The sequence below is a fragment of the Rhinopithecus roxellana genome, chromosome 5 (assembly GCF_007565055.1).
Source record: "Rhinopithecus roxellana isolate Shanxi Qingling chromosome 5, ASM756505v1, whole genome shotgun sequence".
Classification (NCBI taxonomy): domain Eukaryota; kingdom Metazoa; phylum Chordata; class Mammalia; order Primates; family Cercopithecidae; genus Rhinopithecus; species Rhinopithecus roxellana.
The window spans coordinates 28,591,653-28,610,763 of record NC_044553.1 but is presented as its reverse complement, the minus strand read 5'-3'; the positions used below and the strand labels follow the sequence as shown (position 1 = coordinate 28,610,763).

At 50.5% G+C, this 19,111-nt stretch overlaps 3 protein-coding genes and 1 pseudogene across 5 annotated transcripts in view; 3 read left to right on the top strand and 1 right to left on the bottom strand.

Moving 5' to 3' along the window:
* Window positions 1–1,752: 1,752 nt before the first annotated feature.
* On the top strand, window positions 1,753–7,085 carry LOC115897541 (putative golgin subfamily A member 6-like protein 3). The gene is given in 8 exon segments (XM_030930798.1): window positions 1,753–1,836; window positions 3,504–3,623; window positions 4,057–4,116; window positions 4,305–4,340; window positions 4,342–4,401; window positions 5,049–5,121; window positions 5,521–6,587; window positions 6,855–7,085. Coding segments are annotated over 8 exon segments (1,731 nt in total).
* Window positions 7,086–8,093: 1,008 nt separating this feature from the next.
* LOC115897540 lies at window positions 8,094–8,719 on the top strand (annotated as a pseudogene).
* Window positions 8,720–14,539: 5,820 nt separating this feature from the next.
* LOC115897502 overlaps window positions 14,540–19,111 on the bottom strand; it is a 5,102-nt gene continuing 530 nt past the window's right edge. The window contains exons 2-5 of one of the 3 annotated variants that reach the window (XM_030930488.1): window positions 17,199–17,288; window positions 16,299–16,335; window positions 15,388–15,559; window positions 14,540–14,802 (exon numbers count right to left, since the gene is read on the bottom strand). In XM_030930488.1, the coding sequence (XP_030786348.1) occupies window positions 14,770–14,802; window positions 15,388–15,559; window positions 16,299–16,335; window positions 17,199–17,288 (332 nt within the window). In that variant the 3' untranslated portion in view covers window positions 14,540–14,769. Of the gene's footprint in view, window positions 14,803–15,387; window positions 15,560–16,298; window positions 16,336–16,866; window positions 17,289–17,559; window positions 17,685–18,397; window positions 18,424–19,111 lie in introns of those variants that run through there. The other 2 variants (XM_030930489.1, XR_004057297.1) reach the window with 2 other exon arrangements.
* The window catches only part of LOC104658469 (putative ubiquitin-conjugating enzyme E2Q2-like protein), a 25,217-nt gene continuing 24,901 nt past the window's right edge, over window positions 18,796–19,111 (top strand). Inside the window, 2 exon segments of the mRNA XM_030930491.1 lie at window positions 18,796–18,828; window positions 18,830–18,880. Coding sequence (XP_030786351.1) covers window positions 18,796–18,828; window positions 18,830–18,880 — 84 coding nt within the window.

The following is a 19,111-nucleotide window of genomic DNA, read 5'->3' as shown; positions in this document are numbered from 1 at the left end:
TTAAACCTGAGTCACCACAGTGCATGTTTCTTGCAAGGACAAGGTTGGGGGTAGGGTCACAGATTAACAGCATTTCAAATACAGCACTAAATGGAGTCTCTTATGTCTACTTCCTTCTATATAGACACAGTAACAGACTGATCTCTCTTTCTTTTCCCCACAGTAGAACATATGGTATCCCTGGCTTTGGACCTACAGAAGGAAACATATTTTTCTACCTGCTGTATGCCAGAGGTTCTTGAACACCTGGAGGGACTGCTGCGGCACAGACTGCTGAGCCCTACTCCAGAGTTTCCGATTCACCAGGTCCAGGGTGGGGCCTGAGAATTCGCACTTGTAAAAAGATCTCAGGTACTGCTGGTGCTGCTAGTCCATAGACTACATTTTGAGAACCACTCTTGTCTATTAACTGTAAATTGTAGAACTCTAGAAAAAAGCTTACTTTGGTCTGGGATAAGAAGCACACAGGTTATGGAGAAAATCATGAAAGATTCAACCCTTGATCCCAGCCTAGTGTGGAATTCAGGTAACAAGCAGTGCACAGTGACATAACATAATTATTGGTTTTCATGATTGCAAATCATAGCCAAGTATCAAGTGAGAAATTCAGTTTCATTTACAAGGCTTAGAGAGGTCAGGCAATTCTAGAAAAATGGGACTTATATTTCTCTTAAACCAGTAGAGTGCTTTAATTGGTTATTTAATTGAAAGCTTTGTGTTCTTACTTATTTTGTATTTTATTTTATTTTATTTCTTTTGAGATGGAGTCTTGCTCTGTCATCCAGGCTGAAGTGCAGGGGCGTGAGCTTGGCTCACTGCAACCTCCGTCTCCTGGGTTCAAGTAATTCTCCTGCCCCAGCCAACCAAATAGCTGGGATTACAGGCATCCACCCCCACACATGGCTAGTTTTTGTATTTTTAGTAGAGATGGGGTTTCATCATGTTGGCCAGGCTGGTCTTGAACTCCTGACCTCAGGCGATCCACCCACCTCAGCCTCCCAAAGTGATGGCATTACAGGCAGGAGCCACCACACCTCGCCCAAAAGTTTTGTGTTTTTAAAGATATTAGACATGTTTCTTATTTTAAAAACAAATCTTAATAAAGTAGGAGAATAAGAGAAACATTTTTCGAAAAAAGAGAAATCACTGTGATAATTTTGTCATATTGGAATGTTGGATACTATAGTCTGCTTCATTAACCACCAAGCATGCTATTGATTTTCCATTTTTATAGGATCTGTATCTCAGTTAAGGTGATACTGGTAATTCTTGTACTCCATTTGAAGATGAAAAATATAGGCCAAAATCATAGGCTTTGCATAGAAGCTGGATAATGAAGACCGCTCTGGAGGAACACATAGATACACACACACAGACACACACATATATATAAAGTATACACACATATACCTTTTTAAGTTTATTTTTTACAGTTTGAAAGCTTTTAAAGCAAAGGCCAGCCCCTCCCCTCTCCCAGAATGGGCGGCCCCCTCCCCTCTCTGTGAGTGGGCAGGGACAGCGGTTGCTTGGGCAGCTTTCCTTGTGATGCCACAGGTCCCTCTGGACTCCCTGCTGCCTGGCCATGCCTCCTTTCCCTTTCATCTTTCTCACTGACCAATGGGCTTGGAGCATTAAGGCCACGCCCCTCTTCTGAGTTCTAGTGGGGCCCTGGTTACGCCTCCTCTGGCTCAGTTGCACAGCGACCTAGTAGGTGACTGGAGGCATTCAGCCGTGCTCACTGGGATTTTGCTGATGTGACCCCAACCCCGCCTCCCTCCGCACCCCATGATGTCAGAAAAAACACGACAGGGAAAATTCACCGCAGCCAAGAAAAAGGTAAAACGCACCAGATCATAGCCCCCAATGCAGTCACAGATCCCCTCCAATGACAAGACCGTTGAAAGAGTCCATACCAGTCCTGAGGCATACCTGATTGGGACCCCCAACACCAGCGACTCTGGGCTCCCCCCCACCAAATTCTTGTCAATCAGTCCCACCCCTTCAGCAAGCAGCCCAATTGCTGCCCTTGCCAATCTTTACCCCAGGGTGACTTTGGGCGGGTGACTCCGGGGGCTCCCCGCTCCATACTCTGGCCCTCACCTCCTGCTGCCCCAAGCCCAACCTCCCTGGGCTCTTTGGGCTTGTGTCTCCCAGGACCTGGGTCCCCCAGCCCAGGCCCCGCACTCGCCAGTGTTCCCTGGGTGACTTTGGGCTGGTGACTCCCAGGTCTTCCTACTGCGGACTCTGCCCTCCCCTCCTGCTGCCCCAAGCTCGACCTCCTTGGGCTCTTGGGCTGGCGTCTCTGACGACCTGGGTCTGAACCCTGTGTTTCCCTACCCAATCTTGGAGTGGCGACTTGGGCATTGCACTGATGTGGTCCCCTCAACTGGGAGGAGTGGAATGTAGTGATGTCACAGTTCCCCTAGGAACTGTCATTACTGCTGCAAGACCAGCCTTTGATCTTACAACCCAGTCCCCTAAGTTTTCTCACCCCATTCCGGATCCTCTGGTCACAGCACAAATTTCCAGTTGGAAGGGGAATGGGGACTGTGGGAATCAAGAGCAAGAGGTTTCAGGCTGCCTTACTCCCTTAACATAGACATTGACAGTGGGAAAAGCCTGCACTTCCCCTGTGTGCTCAAAACGTTGACAGTATCTCTGGGTGGCCATGGGAGAACAGGTTTGGTTTGGTTTTCTCCCAGGCTTCTACTTTGCAGAGAGACTTTAACATTCTTTTCTGAGTTCTCCACGGTTCTGGGACCAGACTGTCCTTCAGTCAGTGGTCTCTGAAGTGAGATTAGCTCATCTTCAGTGGAGCAGATCTTGGGAAACTGAACTAGACAACTTGAATCTTCCTCATATCATCTCAACCTGGGGTACTTGGAGTGCCACAGGATGAATGTGGGACATCTTTCTGAAGCATCTGATTCACCTGATTCTCTTGAGATAAAACATTAATGTCCTTAGGGATGACAGTCACATAGGTTTCAAAGCATATACCAGACTTCTCTCTGAAATCAGGCTTGGGTTGTCCTCTTTCTGATAAATTCCCAGATTTAACAGAAAAGCTGCCTTCTGCTGTGAGGACACATTGATATGAAAGTGTGAGAGGTACTGGTGCACTTCTTCACATTAACAGACGTGTGAGGATGTATGACTCTAAACCACACGGCATACAGTTCCTGCCTGCTTCATGCTTACTTTTCAAACTCTGCCCCGGTTTTTGTCCCTGGAAGCTACTGATTCATGGCAAAACCCCAGAGCTTGGAGTCAGAAGACTGAGTTTAAGTTCCAGTATTGCCTTTTTCTTTTGTTTTTTTTTTTTTTTTCTAACCATGATATCAATCCCTCTCAGTCACTAAATGATTGTGACAACACCTTGTAGAGTTGGTGGTGGCATTAAATCAGATGGTGTATAAGAGTATTTTGTCAAAACTCTAAAGGAGGATGTGGCTGTAGGGACTGATAGTTCTCATGAATGTTACTGCTCTTCTTTCCCACAGTTAAAAGAATATTGGCAGAGGAAGAGCCCTGGTGTTCCAGCAGGAGCTAACAGGAAAAAGAAAATCAATGGCAGTAGCCCTGACACAACCACTTCTGCTGGTTACTGCTCACCTGGGGATGTGAGTCTTGGCTGGAGAGGCTTCTGGGGACAGGGGGCCCAAGGGGCAGTAGAGGATAATTGTTAAGATTCTGGATGGACTGTTGCTTTTATGAGAATCCTTAGTACATGGCCTGCTGTAAACACCCAGGACACCCAGGAAATGGTCATTGCTGTTTGATTTTCCTCATCTCCAGTCTCAAGGGGAAGCCAGGCTAAGGAGAAGAGCCACTTGCCATCAGGCTGTCCGTTTAGGAGTCACTGAAAGGGCCCCAGAGTGAGATGGTGAGGTGATAAAAACCATGAGAGAAGCTGGCACAAAGGAGTTATGGGACAAAGGTTCCAAGATACGCAGAAAAGAAACTTTTGTCAGTTGATGGGGAAGAAAGGAAGTTAGAGGGCTTAAGCACTGAGGAGGGAGAGATCATCTCCATGTGCACTCTCATCTCTTGTAGTCAGCAACAGGTGTCTACAGGGAGGGCCCTGTGTCATCTACTACCCTGAAAGATCTACAGGTAAGAGGCCCTGGGCATAGGTTTAGTGACCCTGCAGGCCAGCCCTCCAACTTCCTCCCACAGCAGGGGCTGGTTGCCCGTCTGCCAGCTGAGACAGCCCACACACTCCCCTCCCCAGCCCTAATGATTGTTCTCTCTATCCCTCCCCGCAATCCTCCTCTAACTCCTCCTCTCTGCATGCACCTCAGAGCCAGTACCAAGAACTAGCAGGAGCCCCAGACTCAAAGCTCCGCAATAATCAGTCAACTCAGTGAAAACATCCATTCACTGGAAGAGTCCAGTGGCGTCCTCTGATTCCACTCTGCCAATCCTGTATTCATTTCCCATTGGGGCTCTGAGTAAAGGGGCTAGGGGCCCCTGGTACCAAGGGAAAATGGGGAACTGGGGCATGCAGGCCTCACCTGGATGGACCCTAGAGCACAGAACGTGTAGCATGGCTCTTCTGCACTGCCCTCTTTGCTGACTCTCTCTTCTCCAGACACCCCTGCTTGAGTTCTTGCCACACACCCCCTGGGGTTGCCTCTCAGGGAAACACTAGCCTGTTTGTCAGGGGCCCGTATTTCTGCCCTGACTCAGTCCCTAAATTGCTTTTTGATTCTGGACAAACCTTCTCTCCTCCTTGGGCTCGTGTTTCTGGAGGAGGTAGAGAGTATCAAAGGTCTCTGTTAGCTCTGGGAGTCCGAGATTTAAAGGCCCCTAGAATGGAAACCTCAGGGCCAAGGGCTCCTGTCTGTCCTTTTCTGTCTTATATCTCTGCTGTGAAGAACCATACCTGGCTGTAGGTGCTCAGTAGATGTTGAATGAACGCACCTTTCTAAATCGTAAGCTGGCAGAATGGGGGGACCTTTCTCAAACTCTGTCTCTAGAGGTTCACCAGCCCCTATCACCAGGGCCCTTTCACCCTGTGCTTTGGGCAGGTTCACACATTGAAGGAGGAGAAGAAGCATGAGATATATCGGGTACAGAAGCTTGGGAGGAGCTTGTTCAAACTCAAACACCAGAGGGGTAAGATGGGGCTGGCATGACCTGGGAGCAGGACCGGCATCAGAGGGTGGTGGGGGTAGCTTAGAATGCCCCAGGGAGGTGGGTGGATGGAAGGGCTTTGAGGCAGAGGGAGAGAGGTCTGTGCCAGGAGACTGCAAGCCTTGTCATCTGCTTGAGACTTGGTGTCCCCATCAGCAAAGAGGGAGGAGTGCTGGTTGTCAGCCACAGTGCTCTCCATCTGAAAGTGGCTTGGAAGACTGGCTACCATCTGGGTGCGAGGACTCATTAGCAGTGAGGACAAGTTTGGGAAGCCTGAGAGGAGGAGCTCTGCACCAATGGGAGGATTTTTTCTTTTTTTTTTTTTTTTTTTTTTTTTTTTTTGAGAATCCAGAGGCCCTTATTGTCTGCTTCCTTTCTCAGCTGAATCCCCGGCCCCAGATCCCCCAGCAGGGCCCTCTGAGGTGGAGCAGCTACAAGATGAGACCAAACACCTAAGGAAGGAGCTAGAGAGTCTGGGAAGACAGCTCCAGGCCGAGGTGGAAAACAATCAGACGTTGAATCTCCTGAACAGGAGACAGGAGGAGAGGCTATGTGAGCAGGAAGAGAAGCTACATGAGCAGGAGGAGAGGCTATCTGTGCAGGAGGAGAAGATACGTGAGCAGGAGGGGAGGATACGTGAGCAGGAGGAGAGGATACGTGAGCAGGAGGGGAGGATACGTGAGCAGGAGGAGAAGCTACGTGAGCAGGAGGAGAGGCTATCTGGGCAGGAGGAGAAGATACGTGAGCAGGAGGAGAGGATACGTGAGCAGGAGGAGAGGATACATGAGCAGGAGAAGAGGATACATGAGCAGGAGGAGAGGCTATGGGAGCAGGAGTGGCTGCCAGAACAGGAGAGGCTGCTGGAGGAGGTGAAGAAGCTCTTGGAACGGGAGAGACGGGAGGAGGAGGAGGAGAAGCTGCTAGAGCATGAGAGGCTGCTGAACCAGGTAGAGAAGCTGCTGGAAGAGGAGAGGCTGTGGGAGCAGGATGAGAGCCTGTGGGAGGAGAAGAGGCTGCCAGAGCAGGAAAGGCTATTGGAGCAGGTGGAGAAGCTATTGGAACAGGAGAGGTGGCAGGAGGAACAGGAGAGGCTGCTGGACCAGGGGAGGCTGCTGGACCAGGTGGAGGAACTGTTGGAACAGGAGAGGTTGTGGGAGCAGGATGAGAGACTGCGGGAGCAGGAGAGGCTGCTGGAGCAGGTGGAGAAGCTTTTGGAACGGGAGAGGCGACAGGAGGAGCAGAAGAGGCTGCTGGAGGAGGAACAGCTGCTGGACCAAGTGGAGGAGCTGCTGGAACAGGAGAGGCTGCGGGAGCAGGATCAGAGGCTGTGGGAGCAGGAGACACTGCGGGAGCTGGAGAGGCTGCGGGAGCTGGAGAGGATGCTGGAGCTGGGGTGGGAAGCCCTCTACAAGCAGCAGGTGGAGCCACACGGCAGCTTTGAGGAGCTGGTGGGTTGCCCCACCTGGGGAGCCTGCCCTCTTCCTTAGCCCTCCAGGCCTTTGTTTCCCCACCTGTAAAATGGGGCAATGTAGCCCTCACATGAAATGGTACCTCTAAAGGCACCTGTGAGCCACAGCCCTCCTCTGATGGCTGTGGGAGAGAGGGGATGATTTCTCTAACCTGCCTCCACCCTTCCCGGTGCTATGGGAGGCAGACACCAAGTTCTGGGGTCTCCAGCTATAGTGGGTGGCCAATGATTGCTTCTCTCTGTCCAGAACAACGAGAACAAGAGTGCATTGCAGTTGGAGCAGCAAGTAAAGGAGCTGAAGAAGCTGGGCGAGCTGAAAGACAGGGTAACCTCTGACCCATCCAAGAAGGGCTGGGAGGTGGGCACCAGCCTCTGGGGAGGGGAGGTGCCAGGCCAGAGGCAGCTGCAGCCTGGGGGCAGGTCACCCCACCACTCTCCAGGGCAGTCCTATGACTGTTTCTTGCTTCCTGCCCTCTGAGTTTTAGAGGTGGGGAGCCCTGGGCTCCCCCCTAGGTCTGGACATCATCATCCCAGCTAGAGGCATGGAGCCCTCAAGTCACAGGGAAAGAGACAGTGGCATAAGAGGTTGGCCAGGTGTGGTGGCTCAAGCCTGTAATCCCAGCACTTTGGGAGGCCGTGATGGGCGGATCACGGGGTCAGGAGATCGAGACCATCCTGGCTAACACAGTGAAACCCCGTCTCTTTTAAAAAATACAAAAAACTAGCCAGGCGAGGTGGCAGGCGTCTGTAGTCCCAGCTACTGGGGAAGCTGACGCAAAAGAATGGCATAAACCCAGGAGGCGGAGTTTGCAGTGAGCTGAGATCCAGCCACTGCACTCCAGTCTGGGCAACAGAGCGAGACTCTGCCTCAAAAAAAAAAAAAAAAAGAGGCTCCTTATGTTGGGTGTGGTGGCTCATGCCTGTAATCCCAGCACTTTGGGAGGCTGAGGCAGGAGAATCACTTGAGGTCAGGAGTTTGAGACCAGCCTGGCCAACATGGCAAAACCTCATCTCTACTACAATTTCAAAAAAAAAAATAATTCGCCAGGCCTGGTGGTGCATGCCTGTCATCCCAGCTACTCAGGAGGCTGAGACATGAGAATCATTTGAGCCCAGGAGGTGGAGTTTGCAGTGAGCTGAGATCACACCACTGCACTCTAGCCTGGGACACAGAGTGACACTGTCTCAAAACCAAACCAAATGGATAAACCAAAAAGACTCCTCAGATTCAAACTGGATTCTGGCCTCAGTTCCACTGGTTATCATTCAACTACCTTGCATCTCTACGTCTCTGTTTCTTTAACTTCAAAAGGAGGTTAGTGTTTTCCTTGCAGAGGTGCTCAGGATTAAATGAGATAACACATGGAAACAGTAGGCATGTAGTACACTTAGCAGATGGTGGTTGGCTCTCCTTGCTATTCCACCAGTCTGTGGCCTACAGTTTAAATGGTGGGGGAAAGGATGTGGGATTTGAGGCTGGGGAAGGATGCATGGGGTTCTAGGCAAGGAAGGCAGTCTCTTAGGCCTGGAGCAAGGGACCAGGGGACTGGGGGAGGCCACAGAGCCCCACAGTGCCCTTGCTACCCTATTAATGGGCCAGGAATCTGGAAACCAACTAGTAAATTCCCTCATGCCCAGGGTCTTCCTGCAGGTGGAGCTGAAGAGCCAAGAGGCTCAGAGTCTGCAGCAGTAGGGAGACCAGTACCTGTGTCACCTGCAGCAGTATGTGGTCGCTTAGCAGCAGGTGGCCACTTATCAGCAGCTGACCTCTGAGAAGGAGGTGCTGAACAGGCAGTTACTGCTGCAGACCCAGCTCCTGGACCAGCTGCAGCAGCAGGAAGCTCAGGGCAAAGCAGTGGCTAAGATGGCCCGCCAAAAGTTGCAGGAGACCCAGGGGAGGGAGTTGCTGAGGACAGGGCCCCGAGAGGGACAACCTGGCAACCTCCATGCCTTCTAACCCTCTTTCCTGGCCTCTTAGGACCACCTGGAAGCTACCAGCCAGCAGAAACAGCGGCTAAAGCCCAATTGAGCCTCATGGCTCTCCCTGGGGAAGGTACGGGAGACCACTGGGAGGAAGAGGCGAGAGCCCCGGGAGGAAAAGGGGACTGTTAGCAGCATAGGATTGAGGAGTTGGAAGAGACCTTTAAGACAGCTGGTCATTATGCCAACCGGGTGTCCGTGCTAAGTTCGGTATCAATATGGTGACCTCCTGGGAGCAAGAGGCCATCAGGTTGCCTAAGGACAGGAGAACTGGCCCAGGTCAGAAAGGGACCAGGTCAGGACTCCCACACCAATCGGTAGTGGGACTGTGCCTGGGCAATATGGTAAGATCTTGGTTCTTAAAAGTAAAAATAAAGAACAGCTCATTCCCCTCTGGGAATGGGCTGATTCAGGGTTACACAATGAGGGTGGGGGCAGAGGTGGGCCCCCAGTACTTCCCTTGTTGGGTTGTCTGAGGACCCCTCTGGCCACCCCCTAGAGGATATGGAGGAGGACATCTGGACAGTGAGGAGGAGGAGGCGCCTCGGCCCATCCTGAACATCCCAGGGGACCTGGAGAGCCTGGAGGCCAGGTGAGCCTGACTTTCCCTGCCCCTACTTTGTCACCTTCCTCGGTGGTCCCTCCCAGATCCCTTTATGTTCTTGGTTTCCCCGCCTTCTGATTTCTGTGGACTTTCACTCCTTCCGGGAGCCAGTGATCAAACACCATTTCACCTGTGACCAACAGGTGCACACTCTGAGCCCCAAGGGAAGGGGCTGCACTCCACCTCCCTGCCCCGCTTGTTCTATGTGTGTCCCTACAAGAATACTCACCTCTTGCCTTCAGGTGGCATTTTTCAATGACACGGGAGCCAGTGCCCAGGAAGAGCAAAGGGTGTGCTGCCAGCCCCTGGCTCACCCAGTGGCTTCATCCCAAAGGACCCCAGGGACTGGGGGTAAGTCTGTGTGTGGGGAGACCCACCAAGCCCTGCAGGGGTCCATGGAGAAGGTGCAGCTGAGTAGGTCCTGGCATGGGCCAAGAACAGTGTGGGCAGCAGAAGGCAGGTGATTCTTGAGATGTGATCCCATTATTTTGGCTCCAGTGTGACTTTATGGAGGACAAGGTGGACCTGAAGGAGCCGGTGGAGTAAATAGAGCTTCGATTCATCCACCTCTCGGGACAGACACCATAAGTGAGCCGGAGGCCAGGGTACGGCAGCGGGAGCTGCTGGGCTGTCAGAGGGCCCCAGCCTCTGAGCTCTGTCCTCCCAGAGGAAAGTACATCAGCCAGGGGGCAGTGCCAAAATGCGTCAGTGTGAGAGGAGGACATCATCAGGCTGGCCCAGGACCAGGAGATGCAAGTAGGGTGTGCAACATCTCTGTGGGGGTGGGAGTGGGGGTGGGGGTGAACTTGGGCACTGGCACCAGCATGGCAGCTAAGCACCCCTCCCTCCAGGTGAACCTGCTGGAGCTACAGGGATAGGTGTTGTGGCTTGTGGGTGACCACAACGAGGGGCACGACAAATTCCTGACCACTGCCCAGAGTCCTGCTGATGAGCCCGCTCTAGGAGCCCCAATCCCCCATTAGCTTGGGAGTGCTGACAAGCAGAGTGGTGAGTAGAGCCCTCAGGTAGGGTGGGCAGGCAGGAGCAGGGGAGGCTCGCACTGAGCTCAGATCTCCTCCTCCCTCTGTCTGAAGATCTTCGGGAGGTGAGCCTCACTGACAGCGTGGAGCCTGCACCAGGAGAGGCCAGAGAGGGTTCTCCCCACGACAACCCCACTGCACAGCAGATCATGCAGCTGCTTCCTCTAACGCAGGACTCTCCAGGAGCACCAAGGTTTGGGCAGCAACCCTGCATGCCATTCTTTTCACGGTGTGGAGATCAGGGAGATAAACATCATCATCACCTAAGAGCTGGTCAAGAAATTTAAAAACAAACAAAAAAAGTTTAGGGGTTAATCTACTACACAATTCATTTACTTCATTTGAATGTTAGAGCCACTCATGTTTGTGTTTTTTTTTTTTTTTTTTTTTTTTTTTTTGAGACAGAGTTTCGCTCTGTCGCCCGGGCTGGAGTGCAGTGGCCGGTTCTCAGCTCACTGCAAGCTCCGCCTCCCGGGTTTATGCCATTCTCCTGCCTCAGCCTCCGAGTAGCTGGGACTACAGGCGCCCGCCACCTCGCCCGGCTAGTTTTTTGTATTTTTTAGTAGAGACGGGGTTTCACCGTGTTAGCCAGGATGGTCTCGATCTCCTGACCTCGTGATCCGCCCATCTTGGCCTCCCAAAGTGCTGGGATTACAGGCTTGAGCCACCGCGCCCAGCCTATTTGTGTTTCTAACATAGTTTAAATTTATTTGTAGAAAGTTAAAGGAGAGTGGGTCTTTCCCTCATGTTCACTATGGCATCCTTTAGCAGTTTTCTTTTTATTTGATAACTGTAGGTCATTAGCATGCATATCAAGTTTGCCCTATGTGGTGGGAGTTCAAACACGCGAACACCCACTATATGCACAAAACTGTTCTTGGTGGTTTGGAATAGGCTGCCATGCTTTTTTAATGTTTTTACAGCATGTATATTCATTACAGAATTCAGATAAAATTTGCCTATGTTCTGCTGTTATGCTTGATCGACTCCTAATCACAGTGAGCTCTTCATTAGCTCAATATGTGGCTTGCCCTCAAGTGCGCTGTTTATTAGTTTGTAATGTGCCACTGTGAGTACTGACATTTACAGTTGTTTAAAGATGGAGCACTGGAGAGAGCCTTTCCCCCTTTTTCTGTGTATTGGGGATGGGCGTAATAACATTTTGGGGAGCTTTTTAATCTCCCAAAAGAGGAAAGTGGCCTGCTCTGGCAGATGTGTGCAGGATAGAATACGTTTCATTTGTTTTGGAGCCAAGAATGAGTGTGTTACTATGGTAGTCCCCTTAGGATTTGTATGTGCTCTGGGCTCATGAAGATATTACATCATGAGCTGGGGCAGTTGTACTCCTTTTTGATGACCTAAAAAGGGATTATGACCTAAAAAGGGATTGTACCACTGTTAATTAGACAAATTATTTGGTCTAACAGTTTTTCTTTATCATTCTGAAACTGGGTTTTTCTAATACATTGATAAATTATTTCAAAGGTATTTTGATAGTTCAAATCACTTCATTTTTACCCTGACACATATAAATGACTAGGAATGACCTTCAGATAGCGTTGAGCATCTGTAACCAATCTGACAATAACGTGTTCATCAGGTACCTATGGATTAAATCACATACCGGCATATTGAAGCTGAATGTCAGTCTGAAAAATAAATGTGCTGTATTACCTGAAATACCACTCTTTGTGTAGGTATTTTGTCACAAGTTTAAGAAAAAGCTAAAAAGATGGAAATCCTATGACAATAACTTAAGTCTTCTAAGTGCATGCAATCATTTGCAATACCTCATTCAGCCAAGTATTTGTTCTCTTCCTCATTCAGTATAAGGCAGCTTTCAATTTGCTTAGAAGGCAACATTAGGTTAGAGTTCAGCAGAAACATAGAATTTTAAAGAGTGAGTTCAACTGAATAAATTTGAATTTCTGTAGGAAGTAAAGAATCAAAATGCCGATTGAAAGTTTCCAATATATGATAATTATTTTTAAAGTGTTTGATTAAACCTGATAGGTTTTCCCAAAATGAAAAAACTCAGTTCTAAAACCAAAGCTGCTTTGTACAAAACATGAAAATGTAAATCACCCCATCCATAATAGCTTCTCTAAAACTTTATCTTACAGTCACTTTCAAATAACTATTCAAAAATGTAACTGCTGTATTAATGTCTTGAAATCAGTTAAAACATTTTAAAATATGAGCACCATAGTTTAAAACAAAGAATCTAGGGGAAGGAAAGGTAGAGAAAGAAATGCCAATTCCAGTCCAAAGCTTTATTTGCCAAGTTTTCTTAGAATGACTTTTACCAACTTATGATTTCTGGTAAACAGAATGTATAATAGAAATACTGACTTTTGTCTAAAGTGGCATTCTTCACTGCTTCTGTGATGCTACTGTAGTGTAATAAATTATGAAATTCTTGCAAGGTGCTGTTTTGCCTTAAAATTTTATATGTCTTGAAAACTATAGTATTAAATGTATTGAGACTGTGCAAATGCCGGGAACGCTTGGCATGACATAATCAGTTTTTATTCTCACAAAATTGTAACTATGTAAGTGTGTTTATTAAAAGAACATAAACTAAAAAAGTTACAGGAATTAAAAGTTGTGGGATGAAAAAGTTATGGGATAAAAAATACAGTGGAAACGTTGTGGCAAAAAAGTTGTGAAAAAATGTAAAAAAAAAGTTTTATGGAAAGTTTTTTTTTAAGTTATGAAAAAGAAGTTACTGGATTTAAAAAAAACATCATGGAATAAAAATAAATAAAAGCAGGCCCCTGTCAGCATAAGCCTGAGGAAGTGGGTCTGCAGCCTTCGCGCCCACCATGTCCCTACAACCCCTTCCCAGTCACCCCTTTACCATTAGGTAGCAACACAAGACCCCTGTCTAATGGAGGGAGAAAAAGAAACCCTTTACCACCTTGACCAAGGCTGAGTCCTTACATTTCTGGATGATGATGTTTCTTATTTAAGAGCCAGAGGTTGATGGAGTTGGTTTGTTTGGAGGAGGTGTGATGGCCTCCTTACTTTTCCCTCAGGGGGGCTCCCATCTTCTTACTCAGAGAGGCAGCTGAGGCGGGACAGTGGAGATAACTGTAAACTAGGCAAGGACACAGGCTGCTGGGGGTGACCCGCCCTTCCCCAATGTACATACTGTATCTGTGTAACATCCTGTATGTATTGTACCTAACTGGAGCTTGCAGCTGGCATATGAGGAAGAGGTTCTGATAGTTATTTGCAGCTGGGAAACTTATTTATTGCTAGCATAGGAGCGAGGAAGGAGGCGGGGATGGAGTCATGGCTCCCTGGTGATGGGACTCCTGTTTTCTTTGCTTTTTATTTGGGAATAAATGGATTTAGCCATACTGCTCAGCCTGGTATGTTCCCGTTTCCCTCAGTGGGTCCTGCAGTTTGTCCCATTGAAAGAGGAGCCCCAGAGTGTCTGAGCATGTCCAGTTGGGCTGTTGGGGATCTTCCAGGCCTGTTGCCTTTATGCTGCCTGGTGACACCTGGTGGATTTCACAGGGACTGCCATGGCGCCTAATGGGCACAGTGCAGCCCTGACAGCCAACAGGTTCAGAAGACTGATCTAGCTGTGGCCGGGAAGACAGATACCAGCACCCAATGGCACTGACTTTCACCCACCCCAGGTGTCTTCCATTCCATCCTCCTGCCTCCCTCTCCTGTCTGCACCAGGTGGTCTGTCCGTCCAGAGTGCCTGCTGCCCCGCAGGCTCCCTCCAGGCTGAGTTCACGGCCCAGCCCCCTAGTGGCCAGAGCCAGCGTCACAGGATAAGAGCCAGCTAAGCTCCAGGGACTTTTCCAGGAAAAGAGTCCCTTGGAAAGGGTGTGACCTTTTCACCACTCCCAAAAGCACCCTAAATATGGCTTGGACTTTTCCCTCCCCTGAGCTCCACAGAGAACACAGCCAGCACAGGACACATTCTCTGTCATCCAGAAATGGGTTGGAGTCTCAGCCGAGGGACAGCAGGACTGGTAGAGACTGTCAGTCCACAGAGCTGCCTGCACAGCACCCCCATGCTTGCCCAGAAGGGCAGGAAGGATGGCGAGGGCTGGCTGTCCACAGGCCGGGCATGACAGGGAGGCTCCCTGGAGGTGGTGCCCTTTCGAGGGGCAATGTCAGGAGACAGCTTCCTCTTGTTGGGCCACAAGACTCCGCAAGGACAACACGAGGACTCATGCCCAGTGCTAGAGGCCAGGCATTTGGCCACGTGTGTGTGTGTGTGTGTGTGTGTGTGAGAGAGAGAGAGAGAGAGAGAGAGAGAATTTATAGCTATTTATAGAACAGGGCAGGGGCATACCACAGAGGGGGCACAAGATTTCAGCAACGGTCATACCTGGATGTGTCAGCTCACCACTACAACAGACTAAGTCACAGATGAAGGGGGCTGGCTTTGGGGCTGGGGGAGCCACTGTCAAGTCACAGGACACCCAGCCAGACAGGCTTGGAAAGGGAGGTCTCTGAGAAGAGGAGGAATCTGTTCATCTGTTCAGAGGTCAAAGTGGGACCTGAGGTTCTCAGGATGGGATGGACTTGCCTGACCCAATCAGCTGGCATTGGAGAGAACACAGAGAGAAAACAGGTTAGAGAAAAGCCAGAGCTGGTGAGGCAAGTGCAGAGCATGGGTGCACCGTAGCAGCTGTGAGAGGGCCGGGAAGGGGAGGGTGTAAGTGTGGGCATGGCAAGGTTCCTGGAAAAGAGAGGCTGGAAGGGAAAGGGGAGGAAGATGGAGGGAGAAGCCAGAGCTTCATAGGTAGTGCCCGGGGGCTGTGGCGGCCCTCCCCACCCCACACACGCTGGCTTCTCTCATGGCACCCAGGCAGTCCACCCACAGTTTAGACCAGTGCCAGCCCCCTTGGGCTTCCCTCTTCTCTGGTCAGCCTGCCTTGCAACCCACTGGCCCAGGGCCACCTCTTGCTTGGGGAGCCCCACCCAACAGCCACCAGGCCTGATAGAGCAGGAACACTGCTTGAAACAAAATGGTGAAGCTAGAAGGGATGGATGGCTGGAGTGAGCGCCAGAGGCCCCTCTGGGCTGTCAGAAAGCCCAGGGTCCTCTCAGGGACCCTGGGGAAGGCAAGGAGGACAGGTAGCTGGATGTCACTGGGCATAGATTTATAAGTCTAAGAAGGGAACCTCAACTGGTTGGCAGGGGGCTGCAGGTTGCATAGTTGAGGCTGGACCCATCCTGCTCAGAAAAGCAGAAGAGGAAGAGTCCGTGGCAGGAAAGGCAGGTGGGCTCGCTAGGCGGAGCTCGGCTGGGCCAGCAGGCACTGTGGTCTCCTTGGCTGAATAGCACAGATGACCCCTAGGAGCAACAGGCCAAGGTGAGTGAGCCTGCTGATCAGCGGTAGTGCTTCAGCGGGGGCCAGGGACCCTGCCTTCAGTCCACACTAGCAGCTATGATGGTACCTGGGAGGGAGGGAAAGGGGCTGTGTGTCCCCGCCTGGTCTGTGAAGTGTGTTGTGGGATGACCGTGTGTATGGGACTCTCAGGCTTTTATCCTAGATCACCACTGGATTGCTGACAGATAGAGGACGTGGGACCCTAACTATCACCCTTAATCTGCAGTGGATTTGGCTCTCGGCACTCCCAGGCTGGGAGCTGGATACCCTGCCCTGGCAGCATGACTCAGACTGCATGACAGGTACAGCGTGCCCAGGATGATGTTCCTAGGCCTCTGACCACCTCAGATTCCAGCCCTACATACAACCCCCTCCAAGCTCCCAGCCCCTACACCATAAACCATGAGCTCTGTGCCCTCTCTGGTGGCTCCATGTCTGCCAGTTTGGGCATGGAGCCTGTTCTAAGAGCCCCCAGGCTCAGACATGGAGACCTTGAGCAGTGACACTGAGTCCCACGGCTCACAGGGAGAGAAGTGAGACAGCCAGCAGCACAAGGACAGAAAGAGGAAAGAGCAAGTCTGCAGCTCCAGAAGGGAGGGGCAGGGAGCCTGGTTCGGAGTCCCCAGGTGTGCCCCCCATGTGGAGCTGGGGCAGCGGGGCGGACAGACCTTTCATGCAGCAGGCAACAAGGCATGTACCTACCAAGGCTGGCGCTCCTCAGGGAACACCGATAGTGATTCTGAAAGACAGCATCAAATCACATGGCAGGTCACACGCATGGGTGGGGCAGGCCTGAGGGTGGGGGACACACGCACATGCCGCAGTGTGCACACACATGCTGTGAGGCCCCACGGCCTGCATGCACACACTAACACACATGCCCACAAACAACATGCATACGCCGCCTTCTCTGCCACCTGCAGGTGCCCAGCACCCTCACCCCCTCACCAGCCGGCATGTGATGCATGGATCTGGGACGTGCAGCCACTCAGCACACTGAAGCACATGCGTGGGCAGAGTCACAACACAGATGCTCGCCCGCACACAAAGGCATTTGCACCAGCTCCCTGCACACTCGTGCCTGCTGTGCTCAGAGGACCACCCACGCTGCTCATGGAGACAGGGCTTGCTCACTAATGTCCAGCTGTCATTTCTCCACCTAAGAGCCTTCCATGGCTCCCTACTGCCTACAGCATTGAACCCCAACAAGTCACACTCTTCAGACTTTGAAGGTTCTCCACCCTATGCCCCACCTGCCCCACAGAGCTCTTCCTCATTCTGTCTCTGTTCCCTGCTTTGGCCAGGGGCTATCCTCGATGAGACCCACACTACACCTCTGCCCATGGCAGCTTTTTACCCAGTTATCCTCCAATTCCTCACTACGTAAGCCTATCTCAGTCATGCCCCGGACTGCATTGAAGCCAGCCTGCCTTGAAGAAGCTCTCCCAGACGGCCCTTTTCCCCAAGGTAGGGTCATGATTTGCCAAATGTTTAGCATGTGTTAGCAAGACTGGAGTCGGAGCAGGCATCAAACCCTACATCCCATATGTCACACCTCACCACAGACCTGGGTGCCAAATAGCCTGAAGAGTCTGAACTCACGTTGGCAGTTAGCAAAGTGCTCCGACACCTGCATCTGCAGTTCACATAGCATCCCTATGGCCACTGTCTCCCTGGATCTCCACAGCCATCCTAGGAGAAAGGCAGAACATCATCATTTGATAGAAGGGATACTGAAGCTCTGAGAGGAAAGGGGACTTGCCTAAAGTCCCAGGGTGAAGCAGCAAATCTGGACTCTCATAGACAGCCTAGAGCTGCCAGCATTCCCTTACAATCTGTGCCCTTGGGCTTGGCTTAATTTTTTCCTCTCCAAAGAGCCATCTGTAGGGCCAGAGGCTGGCAAAGCCTGACTTATCACTGGATGCCAGTTCCTTTGCCTGACTTTCAGTGATTCCTATCTTACCCTGGGGTTTTGTGTTTCTTGTCTCAACACTATCATTTCTCATTCCTCCACAAGTTGAATTGCTCACTCCAGCCACTTGAAGCATGCTCTTCTTCACACAATTAACTCTAGGCACATGGCTGGTGCTAAAAAGAAAAAAAGAGCCTAGGGTCAATTTCATTGATTAACAAAAGTGATGGCTCCACTACAAAGTAAAGTTGATGCTGCCTGGGACTCTGAGTTCAACAGCCTTTTAGACAAACGGCTCTGAGCTAAAACATGAGCATGCACCCATACACATCTGTCTCGGTCTGATGAGATAATCTGGGTATCGGTTGTTATCCTTGAGCATTTTCCTGCCTCATTAATGCATGTGTAGCTAGCACAATAATAATCATAGCTATTAATGCCTAAAGCTGAGGGCTTTCCTGAGCCAGGCAGTGGCTTTAAAAACTTTAAAGTGGCTTTTAAAACTTTTACAGCTAAAGCTGAGGACTTTCCTGAGCCAGATAGGGGCTTTAAAACCTTTAAAGTTTTCACATAGGCTCTCATTGAATAATTTCTGTTTTTCAGATCAAGAAACTGAGACTTACTATCACATTTGGGATTAAGTTAGAAAAAAAAAAAAGAAAGAAAGAAACTTTGGCTTAAAGCTGTCAAATATTTCAAAGCCAGCAAGTGGCTAAATCAGAACTTGAACCCAGGCAGTCTAGCCCTGGGATCCTGTGCCCTTACCCAGTATCCAGTGTTGGCTACACAAAACTAATGAGTACATGTTTTTAACTATAGTTTAAGTGGGTGACATATTTTTCACTACATTTTATGTAGGTGACTTTCTGTTAGGGGGTATTCTGCTTACACAATCTATTGAGCTGGATATTAACTGAGAACAAACAGAAACGAAAGAACTCTGAAAAACATAAAACATGAGCAACATGATGTCACTGCAAACATGATGTCACTGCAAAAGACAAAACAGCACATAGCCTTCTTGTGACTGTATTTTGCTGACAGTCCACAAGCTAATACTCAGCCTGAATTTAGCAGTGCTGTTCCTTTGGGAGACACACACTAATACTCAGCCTGAACTCAGCAGTGCTGTTCCCTTGGGAGACACACACACAAACACACGGACACACACACACACACACACACACAAAACGAGTTGGTGGTTTTGTGCCTCCCCGCCAAAACACACACACATTGGCGGTTGTGCCGCCCGGAGCCTCCAGTCTGCCAGTGTGAGGAAGGGACCAGATGGGTCCAGTAGTGTTGGGTCAAGGCCAGGAGAGGGCAGCCCGAAGCGCGCGCATGCTCTGGACTCCTGCACCCGCCAAAATGGGTGCTCACGGGGCGCGCGGGAGTGAGGGGTGAGGGGTGAGGGCTGAGGGGTTAGGGGTGAGGGATGAGAGGGAGGGGGACGGGGTGAAGGCAGCCCCTTCCCAGGCGGCAGCCGGGGCGGTGGTGCTGTTGCCCTTTTAAGTTGCCGCTTCACAGGAGCCGCGCCTCCTGTCGGTGGAGTCGGTTACAAGGGGAGCAGCCGCCCAGGGGCCGCCCCACAGCTCCCGGCAGA